Here is a 24,199-nt window from a genome sequence, read left to right as displayed (position 1 = left end):
ATTTCATTTTTTCTTGAAGAACCGTAATTAATATCCAACATTATATAAACTGTATTACGCAAGAGCGGAAGGAAATTACGTAAGAGTCGCCGGATCGTCTTTGGAGGTGGCACCTCTTTTTACCGGAGTTGCATTTGTATCACGTCTGCTAATTAGCTCCGAGACGCGGGACAACGGTTTAATTATCGAGGGAGGGTCTCGTTTTTTAACGAGGAGCTAAGGAAGAACAGAGTGACGCCGTTGTTCGCTTATTTATCGTCGCGCGAGGCTCATCCACCCTCGAATTTTTCACGGCTAACCCCCCGACGCTAATGAGCTAACAATTTCTATGACTAGAATTTGGTCGCTGTTATTTTGTCCTTTAACTCCTTTATCTTTTGTACGAAGAATCAAGACAGTCCTAATAGATTTTCCGCTTTGTACATTCCACCAATCTAATCCTTCCATTTGATCCAGCAAACTGGATGAAAATAACGAAACCGCGCAGAATACGTTAATCGAGTCTCGCGAAGGAGAAGAGTCGACAATTCAATCGCAGGATCAAAAGCTGATTCGAAAGCCGGTTGATTTTCCAGCTACGCGTCATCCTCGACGAAACTCGAGGAAGGGAGGAACGGTACAACGTACAGCAGAGAGTAAAACGCGGGGGTGGTGAAACGAGCTTTGAGCGAACGGTAAAAGCATTAACTCGTTTCCCTCGATCGACGCCCCCCTTTTTTCCCAGCGACACGATGCTCGCGATAACCGGCCACGACGTGGTACGTCGGCGTACGTGCATCGGAAACGACGAGCTTATATCATATGGAATTTTATATAAAGCCAGACACACCCGGATCGTGTTTCGCGTACCGGTTAGACCTTGTTGCAATTTGAGTGCAGGCGCTTCCACTCGAATTTAGACGTACAAATGGAAACCAGCACCTATCCGTATCAATATTAATCTACGTTTGTACCGAAGTAGATTCTCATTTCGAGATGAATCGTTCCAATTGTGTTAATAGAATACAATTTTCCACAGTTCCATTAAACAATAGCTTGTTGCTTATAATACTTATTATTAATTCATTCTGTGTATTAAGCATCAGACTATGAGTTTCAAAATTAATTCGTGATCGAAATAAAGATCGACTATGTCGCGCAAGCATTTTACGATGTCATTCACTCACGCGTCGACACAGGATTCCGGTTCGAGTACGGTCGAGCAGTCAGCCAGCCGTCGAGCAAAAATCTTATCAACGATCGGATCGGTGCGGGGACGATGCGAAACGACGGGACAGGACGGGCGTGTTCGCTCATGCAACGAGCGTTTTTTCGCCAGCGTTCGCAAAAGGGTTGGAAGCCAAGAGAAATCGACGCTCGAGCCCGCTGGAGATAACAATCGACGGGGGAAAACGAAACATCATGCTCTTTACCCCGGATTTGCTCGCTCGTTTTCTATTCCACCTCCGTGGTGGGCATCGGGCTTTTTTATTTATCGTTGAACCAACGGTTCCGTTATGAACCATCGAAAACTATTGTGCGCGTGAATCTGTCTGACCAACGCCGGACCTATTCTACTGACGGCCGAGAATCGCCGTGCCCCCGTAACGCGAGCACGGTATTTTTTATTTTTTCCCTTCCTTTTTTTTTTGTTGCGTTCTAGTTTGTACATATATGCATGAGACCGTTGCATTGTTACCAAAACAGGATACACCGTTTATCTCCCGGGTCACAATGTTGGTTTATTTATACGCGAAAAATTCCGCATCGATCGAGTTACACAGCTATCGATAAACTCACTAGGTTTTCTACGGTTTCCACTCTCTCTCTCTTTCTCTTTCTCTCTCTCTCCTTTTACAGGCGACGCGATGGGCTGTTTAATGAAAACCCATCAACGTCGACGCTAATTTGCCGTCGGGAACGAAAGTCGGAGGCGGAGGGGAAGAGAGGGATGCTTTCAAGGAATGCGGAGTCTGTCTGACAAATATTCCCAATAGCGAATCGTATTTTGCGCGATGAAAAGCCGACGAGCAGTGGAAAAGCTGTTGAAATCGTTTCCGTAGTAGTCTGGATGTTAATTACGACCGGTGGAAAAAATCGGGTCGATGAAATCGGTTTCTTAGGAAAACTAATTACACGCGCGATCATACCAAAGCCCGTCTGCCATCCGAGATAATTAATAATTCCCACGTTGAATCGAGCAGTCTGCCTTCACAAGGTTAAGGGGGCGGAGGGCGGGGCGTACACGCGCTCGCAATAATTGCAGAAAAATGCAGTGCTCCGTGTGCACGTTTATTGCTGGCAATTTCTTTAATTCGCGGCATGCGATCGGCCGCCTGCATACGCGGTTTCAAACCGCATACACGTGCACCCGATTGGTTCTGAAAATTTTATTCCAATGCCCGATTCAATTTTCGGCTGTATCGCCTCTAAAATAATTGTTCGTACGTATCATTGATTAACATCCTATATTCGGCCGAAACGACCTCGTCGAACGGGTAATTACGATCCTTCGTTTCGATAACGGGGTGCAATTCAATCAAGAAATCAAACGTGGACAGTTCGTCCGAAAGATTAGTACATTCGATTAATTGAAGAGCAGGCTATTGTATAATTTTACATTTTTATAATCAATTTAAGCAAGATCCTTAATGGGTCACTATCAAATATGTATGACAAAAGGATGTGGAAAATATATAATACATGCAGTAAGAGAGAAATTGAAATAACGATGAGAGTTACGCAATATTACTTAATTTAATTTAACGATGATATAAATCGTTTTGCGATGGGTAAAGCAATGACGCGGGGGGGGAGGGATGAATTCTCGCTGCACGTTTAATTAATCAAAATTTCATTCCCATTTTTCATCACATTTTTCCCATGAATAAATAATCATTTACTCGTTCACTAGCAGTTGGCGACGCTCCCAGAGATTGACGTGCTTAGTGTATACCAAACGTGTATTGACCCAGTAAATAGAATAAACGGTAACAAATTGCGCGTTCAAAGATAAATTACCGTGTAGTCGAAGGTGCCACGTGCAGATAAGCGAACACATGGACATGTGGAATGATAACATAATGTTTGATTAAACTGTCAGGGTTATCTTGATTTTCCCATCGACAAGAAGACCGCCTTTGCCTACCGGCGAAAACTAATGACCACGGCACCACCACACGGCACACGGTTTATTAATGTCGCTCACGTGACGGTGGCAAAAAGAAACGCATTTACTAAATTACGGTGAATCAACGAGCGTCCGTTATTTAAAGCACACGCCGATCGATACCATCTACGTAAATACCTATCAATATATTATTCATATACTTGTGATTTTGTTCTTCAATCGTCTATATAAATAAAACTTCTCTCTGCAGTATACGTTTCAAGGCGTCACAGGTTTTGAGATGTTAAAGCTCAGGCTCGGATATACAAGTACAGTGTCGGAAGAAACGTTAGATTGCCAGCAACTCGTGTTACCTTTGAGATACGTACGATGAATTCTAGCGGAAACGGCGTGTAACGATAAGATAGCGTAGATTCGGGTTACGTAGAGCTCACACCTGGAATAGAATATTGTAGAACCTAGACCGTGCTAAAACTTAGATTAGCCCGAAAACTAAAACACCCTTAAATTCGCGGTAATCGGAGTTAACTCCCTAGCCGTTAAGCAATTATTCTTCCTGTTAGTGTAAAGTTTCAATTTATGCTTGTAACATTATTCCTCTTTTAACCTCTAACATTTATTGTAGAAATTACACACTTTACTACGCTAATAAAAGGTGATTAAACTTAAAAGACAGTACATCGTCTTGCAGTAGAGTAGTCTAGATTTGGTCAGACACCTAACCGCGCAAAATTTTCAAAGATTTTCATTCCCGTGTTAGCCGGGGGTGAATGAGACAGGGCGAGGGTTGTCTAAAGAAATTCAGCCGAGGGCGACGTCGACCCGAATTCTTTCGCAAAGCAGCGAGGAACGCGCCTCTGAAGCGAGAGGAGAGGAGACGAGACGACGCTCGCGGAACTTTGATCGCGAACGGTCGCACGTAGAAAGGTACACGCGGAAGAAGGCACGCATGGCTGAGTGCCTGGTTAGATGCAGAGAAGTGCATTTCCCTGCAGTAACCCCAGGGACGGCACCTGGGGGTGCAATCTTCTTCTTCCTTTTCCCTTTCGCGCCAGCCAATACGAGCTGGCGCAAAAAAAGAGACAGAGACTTGCGTCGCGGGAATGTCGCGAGGGCGCACACGTTTCCAAGTTTCTCGCGTCGCTCTCAATCGTGTCAACCCCTCGGAATTACCCCGAGGGTTGGTCACGTCGTCGTGAATACAGATAGGGCGTAGGTCAAATATTTTGACGTTTCCGGTTAATCCCGTTAAATTTTGTCGGACTAAAGGATCGTACATTAAGAAACGATTTTGTTTCAATATACCTAATGTTATGTATGCTCATGTCCAACTAGCCCGTTTGTCACGTTCATATTTGTTCGCCAAACTGAATTGTAACGCTATTCGGGTCGATACAAAGAGGAGATAGACTCGTGTTGGCGAATGAAGCTCGGTCGGTCGCGCATTATTAGCCACGGGAACCGGAAATCATTAGCCAGGTGACGATAAAAGGTTTCCTAGGGTACATACAGAGTGTTTCAGGCGAAAACGCGATTAACTCACGGATTTCGCACGATAGGCGTCGATTCGTGGATTGATTGCAGGATCAATTTTAATCACGACGCGGGAATACCGCGACGAGTTACACATTCTAATGCGCGTTCCCTATTAATTTGGGAGTTAGCCATTAGTTGCTCGTCGCCCGATGTGTATCGCACGTACCCCTCGACTATCTATCTACCTATCTATCAACCGTGCGCCAGGCAATATTGTCAGAATTCAATAAAGCAAACGAGCTGTTGATTCAATACTCGCTAACCTATTGTCGCGCTGGGAAAGCCCGATTGGATCCACTCGATCACGATGATCAAACTTCTGAAGCGCTGAGCAGCCACCACGATAGAAGTGTACGCGTCCGCCGGATAGAGTTAATCGAAAGACAATCGCGACGGGGTATTAAAGTGAGCAAACGTCTACGGAATACAGAGAACAACCAACTTCCTTGGATTAATAAGCTCTACGATGTCTCACAGATGATTTAAGTGTAAAGGAATGGATTGAAACGTATCAAACGGAATATATTATAATTAGGCAGAACAAGATATTGATAGTGATGAGTTACAAAAATGCTCATCAAATTGTCCTTTATAAAAATTGCTACATGTTCATCATCAATCTTAAAACGTAACTAATTACGTTAGTACACTAATTACATAGTATTAAAATAAGTAACAGGCATCCCTTTTCAACGACGAACTTCTGACAAAAGTACGACGTTCTAGATTACGTCTTTTTACATGGATCAAGTCTGTTCTTGACACACATATCCTGGGCGTCGTTAACAATATATGACCCGGTATCGCATACACGTCGCAATTTTGTGGAAACGTGAGAGGGAGGGAGGAAGTTGGCGAAGTTCTGGAAAAACTGGTGAGGCCGAAACGAGAACCGGGCCGAGCTATCCTTAAGCGTAGAATCGCGTGCATCCCTCTTCCTCCCGTCATTCATCGACAAAACGTCGTTTCTCATCGCGCACCCGTTATATTGTTGAATGAAATTCGCGAAAGAATTCGTGCGGCACGGCAACCGAGGCTGGCATTGTTCTCCCCCCGGCCCTTTGAATTCCGCTCCGCGGCACGATTTTCGTCCTATTTTCTTACCCTCCCTGCTACCCTTTTGACCGTGTTTCTCCGAGAGAAACGTTTTCATCGCGCAAGAACGCTTGCTATCTCGTTCTTCCATTTTGATTAACCCATTAAAATCCGTGCACTGGAGTAGCAAAACGGAACTGTGCATAAAACACAAGAGAAAGCTACGTATATGTAAGTTTTTCAAATACTCGTCGCGAAAAGAAGCGCATTAGAATTTAATCTGAGACTGGAACTGATAATATGAAGCTACGAGGAATTGTCCTGGTCCAAGCTCGTCGAAGCGAGAATTAACTGGGGGCGCATTATCTTTGTCCAAAAGGGGGTGAAGGTAATGGAAGATAAACAGCCGTCCCGAGCAAGCATCGCGTGCAGCCGCGCTTTGTTTGCACGCGAAGTAAGAGAAAAACGGAAGCCGGCGCGACGAGAGGATGCTGCGGGCTCTAGAATATCTCGAGTCGCCTCGTTGCTATAATAATTCGCACGAACGCTTGTAACGCACGGTAGAAGTCGCGTTATCGTATCTTAACATTTTGCTTCCAGAAACTCGAGCGCGTTCCTAAATCGAATAAAAGGGACTCGCAGTACTGCATCCTATGTATTTTATGTCCGGGTACAAGTGTGAGGCCTTTTCCCTTTGCTACGAGTTCGTGAGAATGTATTTTTTAAAATGTATACCTCTTTGTATATTTCGTGAATGCACGGTGTGCATTTTTGTAGTGTGAACTATTATTACGATACGGCGTACTTTCTACGTGTTAAATGCATGTGTTCTTCGTATTTCTGAATTCTGTAGCATAATAGAAAAGGACGAGAATTCACGAGAACTCGTCGATGGTGCGCCAAGGGTGAAGAAAGATCGACACGAAAAATACGATACCCGTAAGAGAAAAGAAGCATTTCGATCTTACATCTTTTAATCCCGATCCGTTTACCCTTTGTGGCTGAGGGCGTAAATCGAACGGTCCGAATAAAAAGCAAAAGTCGAAGAGCCCGAGAGAAAAGAAGAGATCGTGATAAAACCAGCGGTGAATTCAAAATTCCGGGCAGAATCGGCGCGCGTACCGTTACCCGGGATCAGCAATAACGTGACCTTATTGAATCGTGTCCCGCGATAGGATTGAATACGCGCGCGTGCGACGAGGGTGTCTGAAAAATAATCTAAACCGTTTCAGCATTCGAGACGTACTTGTTCGCGTTCCGTGCCGCGAGTATTGGCCCCGGATCGTTCACGAATTTCATATCGGGCAAACGCCGCTCATTTTATGTGCTCTGTCGCGTCCTTTACGGGACTCAAGTGTCTCCAGAAATTCTCGGATAAGAGCGAAAATTGCACCGTTCTATACGTCTACCATCGATTTGGTCCGATTCCAGATACACTTATTATTAGATACTCAAAGTTCAGAAATGACCGACGTCGGTTTAACTTTCCGTTTTGTAGAATGAATTGTTGCAATATTCCATGATTAGATTGCAGATTTATATGGAAAATAAGATTGTAGTCAGTTGAAAAGAGTGCACTTTAAATAGAATTTTGTTTTATCATTTGCTTGCGACTATACTATTGGCGTATTCTATTTTTTTATTAAAAAATTCACAGCTTACTCCTAATTATGTTATTTAGTTTTGGTAAGAAAGTACTTTTTTTAATGGATAGGTATCGATTCGCGACATGAGAACAGATGAAAGAGAGCGTATGTCGAAGTTAAACGGTGGATAAAAATTCAATGGTATGGAATTATGGAGCGCGATGAAAACCTCGAGTTGCATCGAAAGGAGCTAGAGGTACCCTACACTCGGTTGTTTCCGTTGATGGAAGTTCTTCCTGTTGAAAACTCTTAGCCGTTTCTCTTTGTAACGAAAATCCTCTTTGCGAAGGATATTCCATCCTGCGCGTAGAGGAGGATGCCCTTAAAAAGACTCGCGAGCTGTGGCGAGCCGGGTCGGACGATGGTTTTATAAGCGAGTTCCTTCTCGCGAACGCGTGATGCAGAGCTTCGCCATAAAACTTTAACAAAGATAACAGGAAGGCACTCCTCTTTGAAAATTGTACTCCACATATGTGGAACCAGGATCTTGCCATGTTCTTTGTGAATAATCGTTATTCATCTATCTTTTATCTTGACGAAACAGCAAATATTTCCTATTTCAGCGAGCATATTATTTAATTTATGATATAAATTAACAGCTGTTTTAAATTGATCTCTTCGATAAAAATTGTCGATCAGATACGGTAAGGGAAGGCGCCAGAGCAAAACGGAAACACCGATGGTAAAGTTAATTCCGTTTCCTCGAGGTACGTCGAGGAGATGTCTCATAAAAGTCGCCTAGGAAACGACGACGTCGGGAACAACGTGACTTCAGTCGACGGAACCTCGCGACGCGTGTTCGAGAATCTGGTCTATTTCTACCCCCTACTCGTTTCCCGTTCATCCCCCGCACGATTCTTCCTTTTGCACGGTTTGCGAGATCTATTCAATTTACTTTTTCTAGCGCGCATGCAGGGAATCCGCCTCGACAAAGGGAAAAAGAGAAATGTACGCGAGCTGCACGCGCGATGCCGACAGAGAGGGGATTGAATCGCGGGGAGGGAAACTGGAGGACTGGTTGGGGATGGAGTTTCGCTCCGTAAAGCACACGTGGAGAACCGTCGACGGTGCTTAAAGCTCGGGAGGGTCCTTTGAAACTTTACAATTTCATTCTTCCAGACGTGGACGAGCGCGAAGATTCCGCACTGGCCTTCTCTCTACGTCGACCGGATTTTTCTCTTCTTGTCCCTTTTGGAAGCCGGCGACATTCTTTCCCCTTTTTTCTCTCGTCTCAAAGGACATCATACTGCAGTCACGTAACCAGAATCGCTTTACCCCTCGGGCGAGTAACACGCGAAACGTCAACTCACATGTATAAACTCTCTACTACCGGACGGTAAACTAAACATGAATATACTAATTATGATTAGAATAATATAATGAATAATATTAAAAATGGCAATCTCGTGAAAGTTTGGGAACGCAAATGGATCGAGTCCAGGTTCAACGCTGTGTGAACAGTGTTGCGAACCGTACGCGTGCGCGACGAACAGAGCGCTACGGATAGATATATTAGGGCAATTATATCCGACTTAATTACGCGCTGCCTCCGGTCAGGTCCCGTGACTATTTTCGAAACGCTGTCGATGCAAATTAGCGGCGCAACCTCTCATCTTCCGACAGCCAAATCTCATTTTGACCAACATGGTCCATCGTACAACCATATGAAAAATTCATACAATTATACTTATGACATAATTTAACACACACCCCCATCCATAATTCATAAATCTTAAACTGTTTCCAAGTGTTTATCGTTACTTTAATAAATAATTTCAATGAGGTATGATCATTCTTTAAGCTCGTAAATCAGACTTTTTATCAGAATCCATTTAAATCATGTAATTCGTGTATTTCAAGTAATAATTCTGTCGACATCTAATTTCGAAAATAGCAAGGTAATTCGTGTTCGACGTGTACATTCCTGCGGGAACGCAGAGGTATAATAACGTCGTCGTAAATCAAAGTAACTTCAAGAGCCTCGCTTTGTGGCGTTTGTATGAGAACAAGGTTAGGATGGTGCGCGATGAGAAAAGATTTTCTATATATTTTCGCAAGCACTCCAGGTGCGCAGTCAGGGTGGAAATTATTTTCCTTGCTTTTTTGCCTCTTTGGACGAAGGAGAGCTACAAGGGACGTTGATGCGGAGCAAACCGCTGCAGGAGATATATAGGTAATCGCGCGGCCGGATGCAATTGGCACAACGTTTCACGACGCGCACACACGATTCTATCTAGCGAATTTTTTTCACCGCGGCGGTATCGCGCGGTTCCGACATCGCGTCGCAACCAGAGCAGATTAAAAGTTTCGTCGTTTGGCCGGCTTCCGCGCGGGAGCGAGCGAGCGGGCTCTCGCCCGGAGTTTTCGCCGCAATTTTCGGAGCACGCTCGAAGAACGAACAACTCGTATTTCATACTTGAAATACGAGCACGCTGGATGGGAGGGGGTCAGAGGGCGGAAGAATCCAGGAGCGTTAGCCTTAATTAGCGCGTGCATGTGCAGCCAGTTAGCGCCGGGGATAACTGTGATACATTTTTAAACTAATTCTCTCCTGACTCTGAATTGCGTGCGCTTTAGACACGCTGCAGCGCACGTGAAAGTTACGAAATGCTCGGCAAACATCGTGCCGCATTAACCTCCTCGCTGTGTCCCGTAGGTGTTACAAAAATTTGTTCATAACATGCCACGAGCGCTTGTTGACGGGCATCTATGTTTGATCAACTAAACTAAACAGTTCCGTCAAAGGTCTGATTCTAAAAATAATATAAATAAATTTTATCAAAACCGATCGATTCTGGCAAATAAACTTTGAAAACCTTGTCATGATCTGTGGTCGAAAAAAATGAAAAAACAAAAAAATGTCGGATAGAGTTGAGTATCGGTGTCAAAAAATGTCGGTGGCCGTAAATACGTGTCGAAGAGTGACGGTATCGAGGTTGAAAATCGCTATCTAAATGCAGCCGACCGACACCGATTGATGTTACATCGACACAGATAATAGTGTCCAAACAATGTCGTTCGCGTCAAATGCAGCCGAGGCGAGGGCGACGTTAAAACTTGTTTGTTGTCGCGAAGCTCGCGCTATTCGCTCGCTCGTTAATGAGACAATTTCATTCTACGCGCAAATTCACGTGCAAACGACTACCACAACCCATGGCATCCGGTACACACGTCGGCTAACTGATCGAAAATCACCTTCTATGGTAAATATTGCTGTCTGTCCAATTTACGGATTGCTTAATTATGAATATCACTGATTAAATGATCTATTGAGGAACTTCTTAGCATATTCCATGCATCAGATCAACATGTACATGGAGTGCGACTAATTCGACTGATTTCTTTAATTTTCTATATGGTTTCACTTCCACAATAGAATCTCTGCAAGTATTGACTTTATAAAGCACGTCCCGCGAAGACTGCCAGCTTATTTAGAGAAAAGAAAATTTGTCTTCCATAGGAAGAAGGGTGTATACGATCAAAGATCGACGATTAAACAAATGGATGCCCGTTGTGACATTTTTCAACCGCATATACTCGTCACGATTTGAAATTCTCGTCGCGCGAAAGGTGATTTCGGCGTGGCGTATCGCGATATTGAAATCAAAAAGACGCGAAGATTTCGGAATACAAACTAGCGCGGGATTCGTTTTACATGGCGCGACTCATAAGCTTTTTTCACATTGGGGAAGTTTTAGCAACGCGACGGTTGGACTCTCTTCCATTGAATCCCGACGCACGAAGTCACAGGACCAAAAGCGAATTCGAACACGGTTCGAATCGATACAGGTCGCGATTCAGACCCGACCCTCGCACAAACTTTCCGCCACCTCTTCTTCTTTACACCCCATCCCCGTTGTTGTTAACCCTGTCTTCTAGCGCGTCGGAGAACTTTCGCATTCCACAAGATTGCTATGTCTCTCGCCGCAGACCGCCCACGGAAAGCCGAGATCAAAGTTTTTACGTTTCCGCCTTCGAAAAACAGGGGAAAACAACAGGCAGAGAGCCAGGTTCAATTAACTCGCAGGAATCCGAAGGTTGCGTCCATTTTAGGTAAAATTGTTAGAGAGAAAGACAGAGAGAGAGGGAGAGAGAGAGAGAGCAAACCCTCTTTCCACGCGTTTATTTCGTGAATACTTTAATAGGCAAAAACTACTTCCAGTTGGCTCTCTGACTTCCGTTCGAGTAACGCGTTCCAACTTGTATCGGATTTCGAACAAAAGCGATTCGGTAACTCGGGCAATGAACAAAAAATAGAAATTTCAACGCGAACTTCCTTCGTTTCCGTCTCGATGAAGGAAAAAAGAAGCGCATTCGCGGCGAAATGTCTTCGGCTCGTTAGAGACTTAACGAGAAGAAACGCGTCGGATGGGCGTGGGATTGGAAACAAGGACGAGATCGAAAAACCGGTGGAGAACAAAACTGGCCGTGGTACTGGCCGAGCTGCTCGAGAGCTTTTTGAAGTTCGAGCTCGCTCTGGGCTAATAGTGGACCAAATGGTCGAGTACTAATCCGACTGTAATAATGGTGTACGCGCGCTCATCGTGTGAACGCGCTGCTCTCCATCCGCTATTACACCGCTCGGACCTCGTCTAGCCGCTTTCAAACTCGTTATACGATTTTTAATACCATCGCACACGAATAGTCTAGTGCACTGGTCTCCCTCTGTCCTTGTTTCGCTTTACATACTTGTTCATAAGTCTCAGGACATATTGCGAAACGCGTAATCGAACTAGACGTTCCAAGAATATTATCTGACAAATGAAAAATTGTACTACTTTAATGAGCAATCGAAGAAAAATCACTTACGTAAATGTTTAGTGGTTTCATTTTTCATTAGAATTATTACATGAATTGAGGAGTTTTCAATTCAACGTTTGGCGTAGGTAATGCCTATGCGATTCCACGCGTGGAAAGTCTGGGAAAACTCGGTTGTGTACATTGCGAGAACATTTCCGCGGCAGATGCGCCGCGAAATGATTAATCGGCGTTTCGCGTCGCGCCGACAAGATAGTCCGTACATATCTACAGAGTTCGGTTCATAACGCATTACAGTTTGAACAAGGGCAAACGACAGTGAGGAATTACGGTATGGGATGGGGTTACGCGTTCCCTGAGAAATTTATACCAGACTCTTGATGGATCTGTTCGTATAGAAGAATGGAAAGATTCATTCAGAATCCACTAATAACGTAAAAGTTCCTAGTAAAGCTTATACTTTGGCACCGATCGACGTTGATGAAATTTTTATCTATTCTTATGAGACGGTCGCGAAATTGATAGGTGAGAAAGGTTCATAATAAAAATTGCTGTCACGAAGCTTGTCATTGTGTGACGTCAAAGCTATAAAAGGGTAAAAAGGTAGAGCGAGTAAGTGGAGGAAGAAAGGGGAGCAGGAAGGGCTAGAAAAAAGGGGAGCGTGGTTTAAGCTGTTCATAAATCTAGTCGTTTCTCGCGTCCGCGGGTTTCCTCCTTAGCAGCCGTTCTCAATTTGCATACCAAAGACTAATCCGCGGCCACTGCGCTGCGCCGAGGCCGATTGAAATGAAAATGCACGCGGCCTCCCCTAGCGAATATCATTCTCGCGCGCGGCGGACAAAGCTTTAAGCGCGATTTATTCGTACGAACGTAAACGAAAAGGCAAAGCCTGGTTTACCTGCGCGAATGCCGATGCTGAAAAGAACGGAAAGAAGAAAAGAAAGTAGATTCTTTCATTCCATCAAAGGAACGCGGATCGCGATATACCGCGCAGTTTATGCGCGCTTTGTTTTCAAAGTTTGTAAATACGTTTCCGTATCTCTGATTTTGTTACAGCGACGGCAGCGTGGCCGAGGCAGGAGCAGCCGTGCCCGATAGCCGGAGATTTCTGCATGAACGGTGGTACCTGTCTGTTTTTCGAGACCGTCGGTGAACCAGCATGCAGGTGAGTGTCTATTTTCTTATCCCAATGATCGACTTATTATTAAGTATTTACAGTTTGCTGATACGAGATTAGTAATATTCTTCGAACTGTCCTCAGTGATAAAACAAGTCACGTTCAAATAGCTAGAATGTTACGATCCCTGCTGATATTGAAACAAACGATTGCTAGGGTGCTTTTCGCACGTGTTTTCCTTTTCCACCAGTCCTGGTCGAAATTGAGTTTCGCTTCTTGTTAGCCTCTTTTCGACCAACACCTGGCCGGCCGAGATTGGAAGGGATTCGACGAAGAGTTCCGCGGTATGTTTGTTGCCGATTTCATGGTGCCTCAGTTCAGACACGTTCAGTCTACTGACCTCTCGACCACCACTCGTGCCGCTTCCTTTTCTCCGTTCCATTTGCACTTGAATCGCGATCGAACCGTTTCATTCTGTTCCTGCCAGCCCAACCCATACGTCTCCTTTTCGCTATCCATTAAACAGAACACCTTACTCTCCTCGTATCTCTCTTATTCTATTCCCCGCAGCGTTCCTGGCCCTGTCATTTCGTTCCTTTTTATTTATCGACCTCCTCTACCTCCTTTCCTCTCTCGGGATCCAGAGAAAGGGAATTGTTTGAAAAAAGAAGAGCCGTCTCGCCAGAGGCTCTCGCTAATCAAACTGTTTGTACGTGTTAAGCATCCAAGCGGTTAACCGCGTCTGCAATTTCAGTTATTTATTGCTTAGACCGCATATTCCGGACGTTTCTTCCGTCTTTCCGTTCACGTTCAAATTCCTGGAGCTTGCCGGAATACCCTATCGGTCTTTCGAGAGCGATTCAATTGTCGATTCGAACGAAAGGAGAGTGGAAAGCTTCGTTCAGCCCGGGGGCGCGAACGTGAAAAGCAGGGAGGCAAAACACGGTCGAATCAGTTTTCATGAAAAATTTCTTTCGGCTTTTATGTCTGGGCTCGCGTGCATTTTACTCCCACCCGACGTTCAAAGTTTGTACGCGGCCCGCCCGAAATTATTCCACGCTCTCTTCTTGACCCCGGTTTTATCGGTTCTTTCGAAAATTAAATTATCCGAACGGTTCTCCCATTCTGTCCGATCCACTTGATCGATCGGTCGGGTTTAATTAAAAAAGTTCCGCTACGGATGATCGGCAATGGTGTTCCGAGAAATTAGCAGCTCGATCAATCGCGTGCGTGCCCTCTCGTCCTGCCGAATTACTTTCATCCGTGTTAAAAATCACAAAGAGTAGTAGAGCCTGGCGCAGTTTAAAGAAGTTGGCCAATATCAAAGCAAACACTTGGGGAACAAGTATTTTCCTGGCACACACACTCGACTCGTTAATTTCAATTGCAGACTCGAATGAAACCCAAGGCGAGTCTATAACGCGTCGCTATTAGCGAGCCAACATTTCTTTTTATCCAGCGTCACGGAAATTTTCACAGATTTCCCGAGACAGCTAAACGTGACAAGGGAAAAAGAACAACGCCCGACGACAATGGCCTTTTTGTCGGTTACGCTTTGACGTTGATTAGCTGCTCGTTAAATAAATTCGTAGGGTTGATCCGTGAATAAAAGTGACCCTTCTCGGGTAAGCGGATGTTTCGTGTGGAAAGGGGTGGAGAGTCAAAAGGGAAACACTGTGGTCTATGGACGTCTGGCTTCTTTTTCCGGACGAGGGTTTATTGGCTTTATAGAGGAATCAGGTCGTCCCGAAGGAACACAAGCCCCGAGGAAGAACAAAAGAAACAACCGATGGAAAGAGTGGACAATGGACTAATGAGTGTATGCCCGAGCATTGTCCACCCGCATGAGGCTAGCCAGGTTTTACCTGTTTTTCGAACGAAAGTGGATACACGTTATGTCTGTAATTTGAATTTCGACTAAATTGATTGCAGAGACTATTTGAATATATATATATACACAATATCTAAAACGAGACTCCTACAGGTGCCGATAGTATTTATGGAACGAAATAGATTCTAATTATTTTAATTAAACATCATTTACACTAATGAAAATACAGTCTTGAATAATAAAATCAGTACCGTCTGTCGCCATAACAATTATGCTTCCCAAGAGTGAAGACCGAATAATTCCTACTTATACAATCATTATTCTATGAATAGTATTACAATCTAATAATAAGCAGACAGTTGACCCAAAAGCGTCAGAGAAGACTTTTGAATGCTCGATGCAAGTTCGCGGTGCTAAAAAAATTTGGCCCTTCTTTTCCTTTTGTACGCTCATAGTAAATCACGAGTCGTATCTCGGGAATCCGCGATTTATGGATTTCCAGCGAGGCTCGTCTCTTCGCGGAATAAATTTTCTACTCGCGATAAACTTGCTATAACCTCGGCACGAAATCGCTTGGGAAAGGTGACGCGCGGCAAGAGTACGAGAGGCGAGGTTGTGTTGTCCTAAAAACCGATCCCTGGATCGTGTCTGGATCGACGATCGAGTCCGGAATAAACGAGCAAGGTGGGGTCGATGACCCAGCTTAAAAAGGGTCGTATCCGCAAAATTCGACGCGAATCGGTGTCGCGGATCGTGCATCGAGTTTATCGCAGCTGAGTCCCATTCCAATCTCTCCTTCTCTCTCTCTCGCGAGTCTCGCGGCGTTTCGCCAAAATACACAGCAAACGCAAAAGCTTTCGCGATCAGTAGTAGAGGACGTTCGCTCGTAAATCTCGCTGCTGCTCCGAGACACTTCATCCCCGTATCCTACGATCCATCCAATTCCCGACTGCCACCTGTGCAACCTGTGCGACTTCAGACGCGATTTGCCAGCCGGGCTAACTCGGATATTTCGAATATCAAAAGATTCGGATGCCGAGTTTCCTCCAATTCGAAATCGTGAAAGGCAAAGTTTGTTAGAGAGAAGCGTCGCTAATATATACATAGAATTTGATCAGGTCCGCGAACTACTGCAAATACGAACCCCCCCGTTCGTGAAAATTGTTTATATTCTTTTACTTTAAGTACGATTTATTACACGGTTATGTACATGATTTATTACAATACCTAAATTAAGAATTTGGAATATTTATCACCATTTTCAAGACAACAAGCATTTGTCCTAAGACTTGTGAACACAGGGGTGTGTGGAAAGTGTCGAAGCGAGGGTAATTCGACAGAGTCGAGAGAAGCTGACGATAACGGCGTTCGCAGCAGATAAGACAGGACAAGAAGGGCGGGATATTAAAGCGGAACGAGCAGGCCGTTTCCCCGTGTCTGGCCAGGAGAGGACTGGCAGCAGCCCCGGAAGGAAGGAAGGAAGGAAGGACGCGAGAGGAAGGAGAAGCTAGAAGAGGTCCCGTGAAAAGGAAAGAATAAAGCACCCTCTAATATCCAGTGCTTCGCGCTGCTGCCGACCTCTCCAGTTCGCGTTTTTTTTTTCTTCCCTCTCCCGCCCCGTGAAGCTGTTTCCGCATAACCCTGGCCCATATACGCGAACTACATAGCGCTAGCACGGCCGGTGCACAAAAGCTGCTGGCACAAAGCAAACCGACAACGCAGCTGGCGCCGTCCGCGCGAAAACGACTCTCTATTCGACCCGACACTCTCCCGGATACGAAACTTCTTCCCCCTCTTTTAGATACGTACTCATTATTTTAACGGAGGACGTGCCGCGCCTTTTGTGCAAAAATGTTACACTCCAGGCGAAACTAGGTCCTCGATACCGAGGTCTCGCATACATTTGGAGTCGATTGTTCCATCGGACGCGGTGCTAAAAGGTTCTGAAAATTATTTCAACTGAAATTTTCTCGCAGATTGAAATAATGAGTGGGTGACGGATCTTGAATCTCAAGGATCTAACTACCCGGTTTTTGTACGCGTCTCTCATTTACTCTCTGACTGAAATGAGAGCTTTCTACATAATAACCACTTGGAACCACTTGCTTGCGTAGCTCGAGATAAAAATTAACTATCCTATGTACCGTATTCTAAACTTCGCCGAGGGGAATGTACCGTTTCACATGAATATTTATACAGATTTTTACTTTTATTCTAACTCGCGAGGAGATTCTGCTCATTTGTTTCTGTCGCTGGCAAGAAAGTCCTAAATCACCGTAAACGAAGTTAATGCTATTAGAGTGGATTGCATCCGATGATGAAGCGACACCGCACGTTGCTATTCACGGATTCCAAGGTGAGAAAAAGCAAACGTCGACGCGACCGATTTGTCTAGCTGCTGCTGCTGGCATTGTACGAAACGGGACAAAAGGGGTACGAAACTGAAGGCTAAAAGCAGCGCCGGACTAGAAGGTTAAAATAATGGACGGACACGCGCGCGAGGGCGTATAAAGCATGCATTTTCGGCGTTTTACTTGGCCCATATTTTTCACGCGTGCAAGCTTCGAGAGAATAAAAAAAAAAACAAGAGAGGACAGTGAGTAGGTGATGCTGCATTTAATACGACGCTGTTGCTTTGCATGACGTTAACAGGGCGGTTTATAACGCGTCTCTTGTCGTCCCCCGTGTTTATCCAGGAAAAACATAACGCGTCTCTTTAGATGAGACGTTATACAAAAAAATTGTTTCTGTTAGGAAGTAAATAACAAAAATTAATGATGAAAAATAAAAGGCGAACTACCTTTGCGAACACCTTGAGGTAACTTGAAAATCTCGCTTGACGTAACGAGAGAAAAATGGCATACCTATACATTTAAATTGAAGTTTTCGTTTGAATTTCATGTAAGCGTTAAATCGAAACCGATGGTCGCGGCTTTGCCGATGCTGCCGGCTCTCGCTCGCTGTTACGTTTCCCTTTGCCGCGGGATTCCGTTCGCGTTCGTTGAAAAGGTTCGTTAATAAAGACGATGAAAATTACGGGACGAAGCGCACCTTTGCTAACTAAAAGGGAAAATAAACTCTCGAAGAAGATTACGTTTACGCGGTAAAAGAAGGAAGATGTGAGCCAACGTATCAGCATTCATCTCCTCGATGTTTAATTCTTTTTAATCCACGAGCCAGTAATAATCACAGCAATATCTCGCATATGAGGCAGCAACTGCGTTGAGATCGGCGGAATATTAATCGGGTTCGCGAACCTATTAGCGGCACCCGAAATTCGCTTCAGGAAAATCGAGTTCATTTTTGCAACGCACCAATAATCAGTAAAAACTGAAACGAACAACGAGGACTTGCTAGCGAATTCATCCCCAGTCATTGATCTTCCACAGAGCAAACGAAGAGTTATGGGAGAACGGAGCAGACACCGGATTCCTTGACGACCGCAAGACGAAACGCGGTTCACGGACATTTAACATTCAGACCGCGGACTGGAAATGCTCTAACCCGATCAGCGATTAGTTTGGCATAGTTCGAACTTTCGGAATGCGATCGTTAGATGTTCGTATGCGCGCCGAAAAATTCGGCTTTCAATCTTGGCTTCACTGTTCTAAACTCACAAAATGTACGAGTAGGATGAATGTTCATTGTAAAATAAAAAACTTTATCAATTATCTAAATAGTAAAATTACTATCGGATAATTTTAAGTTCAATGAAGCTGATTGATAAACAGCAAAAATTATTTCTCAGGCGAACGTATTTATACTTATACGAATAATAATTGTAAACACTGAATTCCTGAAAGCAATTGCGAAGAAAGGAAGAGAGTAGTGTACCCGGTAACCCGAGCGGTTGCCCTAGTTTCCCAAGGGGTAACCGGTATTTAACCAGCGGCAAGCGGCATTTAACAATTGGTCTGCCGCGATCACCTAAAGCGGGCGGAAAATACGAGGCGCGCGGTCCCAATTTTCCCGGAACTGGCTCGGAAAACCGCTAGCTTATTGTCTATTCGGGCACGCTGAGTGCCGACTAAATTCAACGTGTCTCCCGCAGACAGTTTGCCTGGTAGGGAACGACGATCAGACCCGGCATTCCGTTGCGCGAGGAGAAGACCCGCATCGCGAGACGAAAGAGGACGGTGTGAGAAGAGAACGCGCACTTCCGGTGAACCGCGAAACGCGTCGCTTTCGGCCGAAGGGAAACAGGTTAACGCGCGAGCACCGCCCCACTCGTAGACACTGGCCCCCTTCGCGTACGTAATCGAGTGCTCGCGAGAAATGCCGTGGAAGCCCCTTTCAACCCCAATTTACAATGCAACGGCCTCCGTAATTTACCAAATGGAGAGGGGAAACGGTTGCTAGCTACCGCGAACCGATAAACGCGTCGCTCGCTTCTCTATTGCCTCCCAGCCTGACAAATACAACGTTTCACGTACATAGAAACTCTCGCAATACTCTAGTAATCGTGAAACAGGTACGCAGGATGCTATCGAAACGCGAAGGCACCGCGACAATTTCATCGAGACTCAATCAACCGATTCCGTGTCTCGGTTTGTAACGTCGCGGGTTGCTTTGGATTAATATCATTAAGCTTCAATTATGAAACTATGCGATACTGCGGTCTCAGCTTACGCCCCTGTTCAGAACTCCTATTACATATAGGATACGTTTGAAACAACTTGCGAAATTAAAAACATTTGAAATTAGCGACTAAAGAATAATAAATTATGAGCGTCGCATAGTGAGGTAAATGATCATAAAAATTTTCTATTGAAACGCCTTACGAGATATCGCCGCTGGTATCGAAGGTATAAATATCGTTCACGTGACGCTATGCAAGTGCTAAGGAAACGCACCGGCTTGTCTGGAAATCGAGCTTTCGTGCCCTGGTAGGCATAAATTTCTCTTACGTCTTAGATATAAAAAATATTACCGCAGCAAGGAAACCGGGTTTATCGTTGCAGAACACAACGACCAACGGATTCGCAAGACAAAGCCGGGGAAATACTGATTTAGTTTCTGTTTTCTTCTCCCCTCACGGGATATCTATTCGCACGCGATACGTTTGAATTTTCTTCCAATCTTCCAGCTTTAAACCAGCTCAATATATGTACCTCTCCTTTCTCTTCCCCTCTCGAGAAATCTATTAGAGCTCGATCGTCGAACGGAAAGTGGTTTCAGTAAAGCTTTATAAGTAGATTCGACGGAACGCTATACGCCACGAAGCACAGAAAGCTCGGTTAAGCCGATGGAAAGCTCGAAACCTCTCGTTGAAAAACTTAGCAGGTTCGCGCATAGGATCCACCGTGACACCTGCCCGCAGAGAGACCACGTTTCTTTGTGACCTCTGCCAACGAACCTCGTTAAAGGTGAATTGAGTCCCTCGTGAAAACTTAACCGGCCGTCGCGTCAAGTCGCTAGGATATTCGGATCGACTCGTAAAACCTAATAATTCATCCTGCCTGTACATCCACCGTATCTCCTCGCCGGGTTAACGGTACTGATGGACATACGAGAAATTTAGGAATACCAAATTTACAATGAGCTTTACAAGCTCACAAGCTGTAGAACTTTTTAAGTTGAACGTAATTACTATTTTCGACGAACATATATGAAACAAAGAGTACGTTTAAATTTGAAAAATCTAGTAACGCTTGAGAGAGGGCACCGAGTTTTGAAGCCGTAGCCGGAGTTAGCTGAAGGAAGGCTCTTTTCAATCTTTACGCCCGTGGGTTCGTTCGGCGAAAGGCAGGGTTTTACGAGTCCAAAGGGTGGCTTATGAATGGGCAATTAATCCACGAAAACCGCCGGCGCGTCGTCCTCGCTGCTTGCGTGCTCCGTTACGCCGCTAAGCCACCTAAAATCCAGCCGTCCGCCCGCCTCTGTACACTATATTATTCAAAGAGTGCCGTTTTACCCTCCCTCCTTGATAATGATTTATTTAGCCAAAGTTATATGCGAGTATAGAGAGGAACATTAGCCACGAGAAAGCCGGCTACGTGTGTACCCCCCTTTCAAATCGGGATTATCTTTACAACTTATAATGACATTATCTAGTGCCTTTGCTCTTTATTCAAACCATATTTCGAGGAGTCTAACATACGAATAGAATATTGAATTCGCTCTACTCTTGTTCTCGAGCATTCAGGCGATGCACGACGCACGGCTAATGAAGCGTTCAATGGGGATGAAATTAATAAAAGCTCAGCGCGCGTAAGCGAGCAAACAGCGAGCTGCAGCCCTCCCTTTACGCCCCGGAACAACTGAACAACACGCAAACTCGTGACATATAATTAAACTATCATCTCCATATTCATGCCGGCCAAAGCAAACTTCTATACTCATCCATATACATTGCTAAACAGTTGTCGGTCACCTATTTGCATTTAGGTTACAGTCTTCATTAACCGGCCCGGTGCTCGCACATTAAAACGCAACAATTTTATGATTCCCCTTTTCCTCCCCCTGTGTTCGGCGTTGCACGTCCCCCCCCCATCCCGAGTCTGTATCGCGGTCGTTGACTTTTAAAAAATTCACGCGAATCACGCCACATCGTGAGCTCTCTCCTAATACAAAATCCATTTATACAATTCAAAGCGTTTACCTTGTGCAAGTATTATCCAAGTATGAACACTGTTTCTTGCCTGACTAACACCTGTTCGTAACAGACGAGAGTTGCATTGATTTTAAAAACAGTATTACGATAGGAGATGCAGTTATTCAGTAATGCGAATTGTATCTTTTCTTCGGATAAACGTGCTGCATTCGCTTGTAAGAAAAAAGGGAGAAACGAAGAGGCAGCAAAAAAGTAAGAGAAACGCGTGGAAAATCGAAACGTCAGGGTGCGAATAGCGTTTCAGTAACCCACTCGATGTTCCTCTAACCCAATCCACTTAGTCGAGGAGAAATTCGCAGGGAAAAACTCCGACGCGTGTAGACGACACCACCCTCACCCTCGACGTGAATCGGCTTTACGGGAAACGGCGGTCGCTCTATGGAAAAATCGACAAACCCGACGAGGACGACGCGTCGTAAACGCGCAACCAATATGATAACGCGTTTTGACACGTAAAACTCTCCGGCAAATCGTCGCCCGGTCGCGGACGAGTATATCCACGACGAGAACCACGTAGACGAAAATATAACGCCGGATGGTGGCGAGGGACGAAGAAAGCGGACGAAGGGGAGTCGCACGCCCCTGTCTGAACGTGTCTCTCCTCGCGAAGACAAAATAGAGGCCCCGTCTCGTCTCTCGACGCGCGACGTCCCCCCGAGCCGAGTCGTTTCTGCTTTCGTGCGAAATCTTTCTCGCCACGCTGCCTTTTTCCAGACGCGCGAGCTCGCTAGACAAGACAGTGCCGTTCACCGTGTCAAAACTACACCCAACGATTTCCTGCCGGAATATGTACTCAGATAAAATATCCTGTGTATACTCTCTTCACACCATTTTCCTATGTTTCAATGCTGTCCCATCTCTTTGATCAAATGAAGCGATTAATATATCACGTAATGATTTTTACATGAACCGTCATTTCATATTCACTTGTACGAATGATTCGACTGATTCAATAATTCACATGTATTAGAAAAAAAAACTCAAAGTTCTGCAAAGTAAAATATGTATGTTTTTTTGTGAGGCGCGTTGAGGTAATTTTATTGTGAGCTAGCGCGTATCGATTTCTCTATGAGGGAGAAAAATAAATAACATAACCGGCCGCGAGGGCGAAATTAAAGCTCGCCGGTGAAAGAGATCGCGTGTGTGGCTCAATGATTCGGAGCGAATTTTTATATAGAGCAAACGCGAAGTTACGATCCCGGCTCTCTTCCTCGCGAGGTGAAAATAAAACTCAGCGCGGAAGCCCGGATCAAGCTTTTTCTCTCGCGCGACGCGGTAGCACGGCAGACAAGACGGGACCCGTGGCTAGCCAAAACATTCGAGACTTGATCGCGAGCCAAAAATCTCATCGCATCGCCAAAAAGATACACCTGGCCTCATGGCGTTAAAGAAAGAAGAAAACTGTTCTATTTTTTTCGATCCCGATTTTTATTGTTCGACTTCTAAGTAGACTATAAGAATATTGGTTAAACTCAGCGATTTTCATTTTGCAACTCTTTTAGAAGACGCATACAGACAGAGTGCAATATAACGTTCTTCGACAATAGATTTTGTACAATTTTGTGTCGAACGTCCAACGTATAGTATTATATATTGTTATTTCGATGAATTTGAAACCATCCCCTACTAGTGCGAGGGGTTAGCGATGCGATAGAATATCCGGCCCGTTCCTGTTTTTATTGGGTCCGCCAGATTTGTTTCATTCGACCATTTTTCCCCTTTTTTACGCCCGCTCATCTCCAATAGTCAACCGCGTAATTCAACCGTAAATTTCGCATCGGAGATTCACACAAATATACAAAAATCCAAAAAAAGCTCAAGCTTAATCAAAAGAAGATTTATTATAAAATAAGTAGAATTTTGTCTCTGCTTTTATTATTCTATTCTCGATACTCTTAGAATTATGCTCTCGCCTTGTCGTTTCCTTTCCGTGTTCGCGAATAGAGAGCTCGCATAATTCGACATCGATATAATCTACCTCCAGAGACACGCTCTCGACATGGCAGTGGGGGTAGCGCTTTTAAACTTCACGAGGTGTAAATCTCCCTTTAGAGGCGAACACGGCAGCATAAATCAGCCGCGAAGAAAGCGATCGTTCGACGATAATCCGACGGGATTAGTATCGTTCGGTCAGCTTGCCATTATTTTCCACCTCCGGACAAAGAGAACACGTTCACGCATTTTTTTCACGTGGTTTTGCCCAAAAAATTTCACGCTACGGACAAAAAGGCACATGGTGTAAAATAACCGTGCTTCTCTTAATGAAATCGCGAGATTCTCACCCAAGTTCACAGATAGCACGGAGCTGCTAACGAAGCAATTTTTCTATAGCCCTGCCGCTGGTAACAATTCCTAACTCGCGTGCTATTTTTTATTTGGAGTAGAGAACCCGCTGGAAGTTATTCATGGAACGGCAGTATCACGTTGTTGTCGATGCGAAAGAACAACCAGGCACAGGCATCCGCGAGAGGAATTTATGAAAATGGAATATCACGTGGGACAAAAATGCGCGTACAAACGACTGAAAAGCGTGCATTAACGAACCATTTCAATG

General features: G+C 44.8%; 1 protein-coding gene across 4 annotated transcripts in view; it reads left to right on the top strand.

Moving 5' to 3' along the window:
• The window catches only part of vn (membrane-bound neuregulin protein vein), a 198,100-nt gene that overhangs the window by 141,995 nt on the left and 31,906 nt on the right, over positions 1–24,199 (top strand). For all 4 annotated transcript variants that reach the window (XM_026815404.1, XM_026815403.1, XM_026815402.1 and 1 more), the window contains exon 4: positions 13,141–13,249. In XM_026815404.1, coding sequence (XP_026671205.1) covers positions 13,141–13,249 — 109 coding nt within the window. The remainder of the gene's footprint in view (positions 1–13,140; positions 13,250–24,199) is intronic.

This window comes from Ceratina calcarata, unplaced genomic scaffold (genome assembly GCF_001652005.2).
Source record: "Ceratina calcarata isolate Rehan_Ccalc_2016 unplaced genomic scaffold, ASM165200v1 scaffold449.2, whole genome shotgun sequence".
NCBI classification, from domain to species: domain Eukaryota; kingdom Metazoa; phylum Arthropoda; class Insecta; order Hymenoptera; family Apidae; genus Ceratina; species Ceratina calcarata.
The sequence above is the reverse complement of the archived record's forward strand: the minus strand, read 5'-3'. Positions and strand labels throughout refer to the sequence as shown.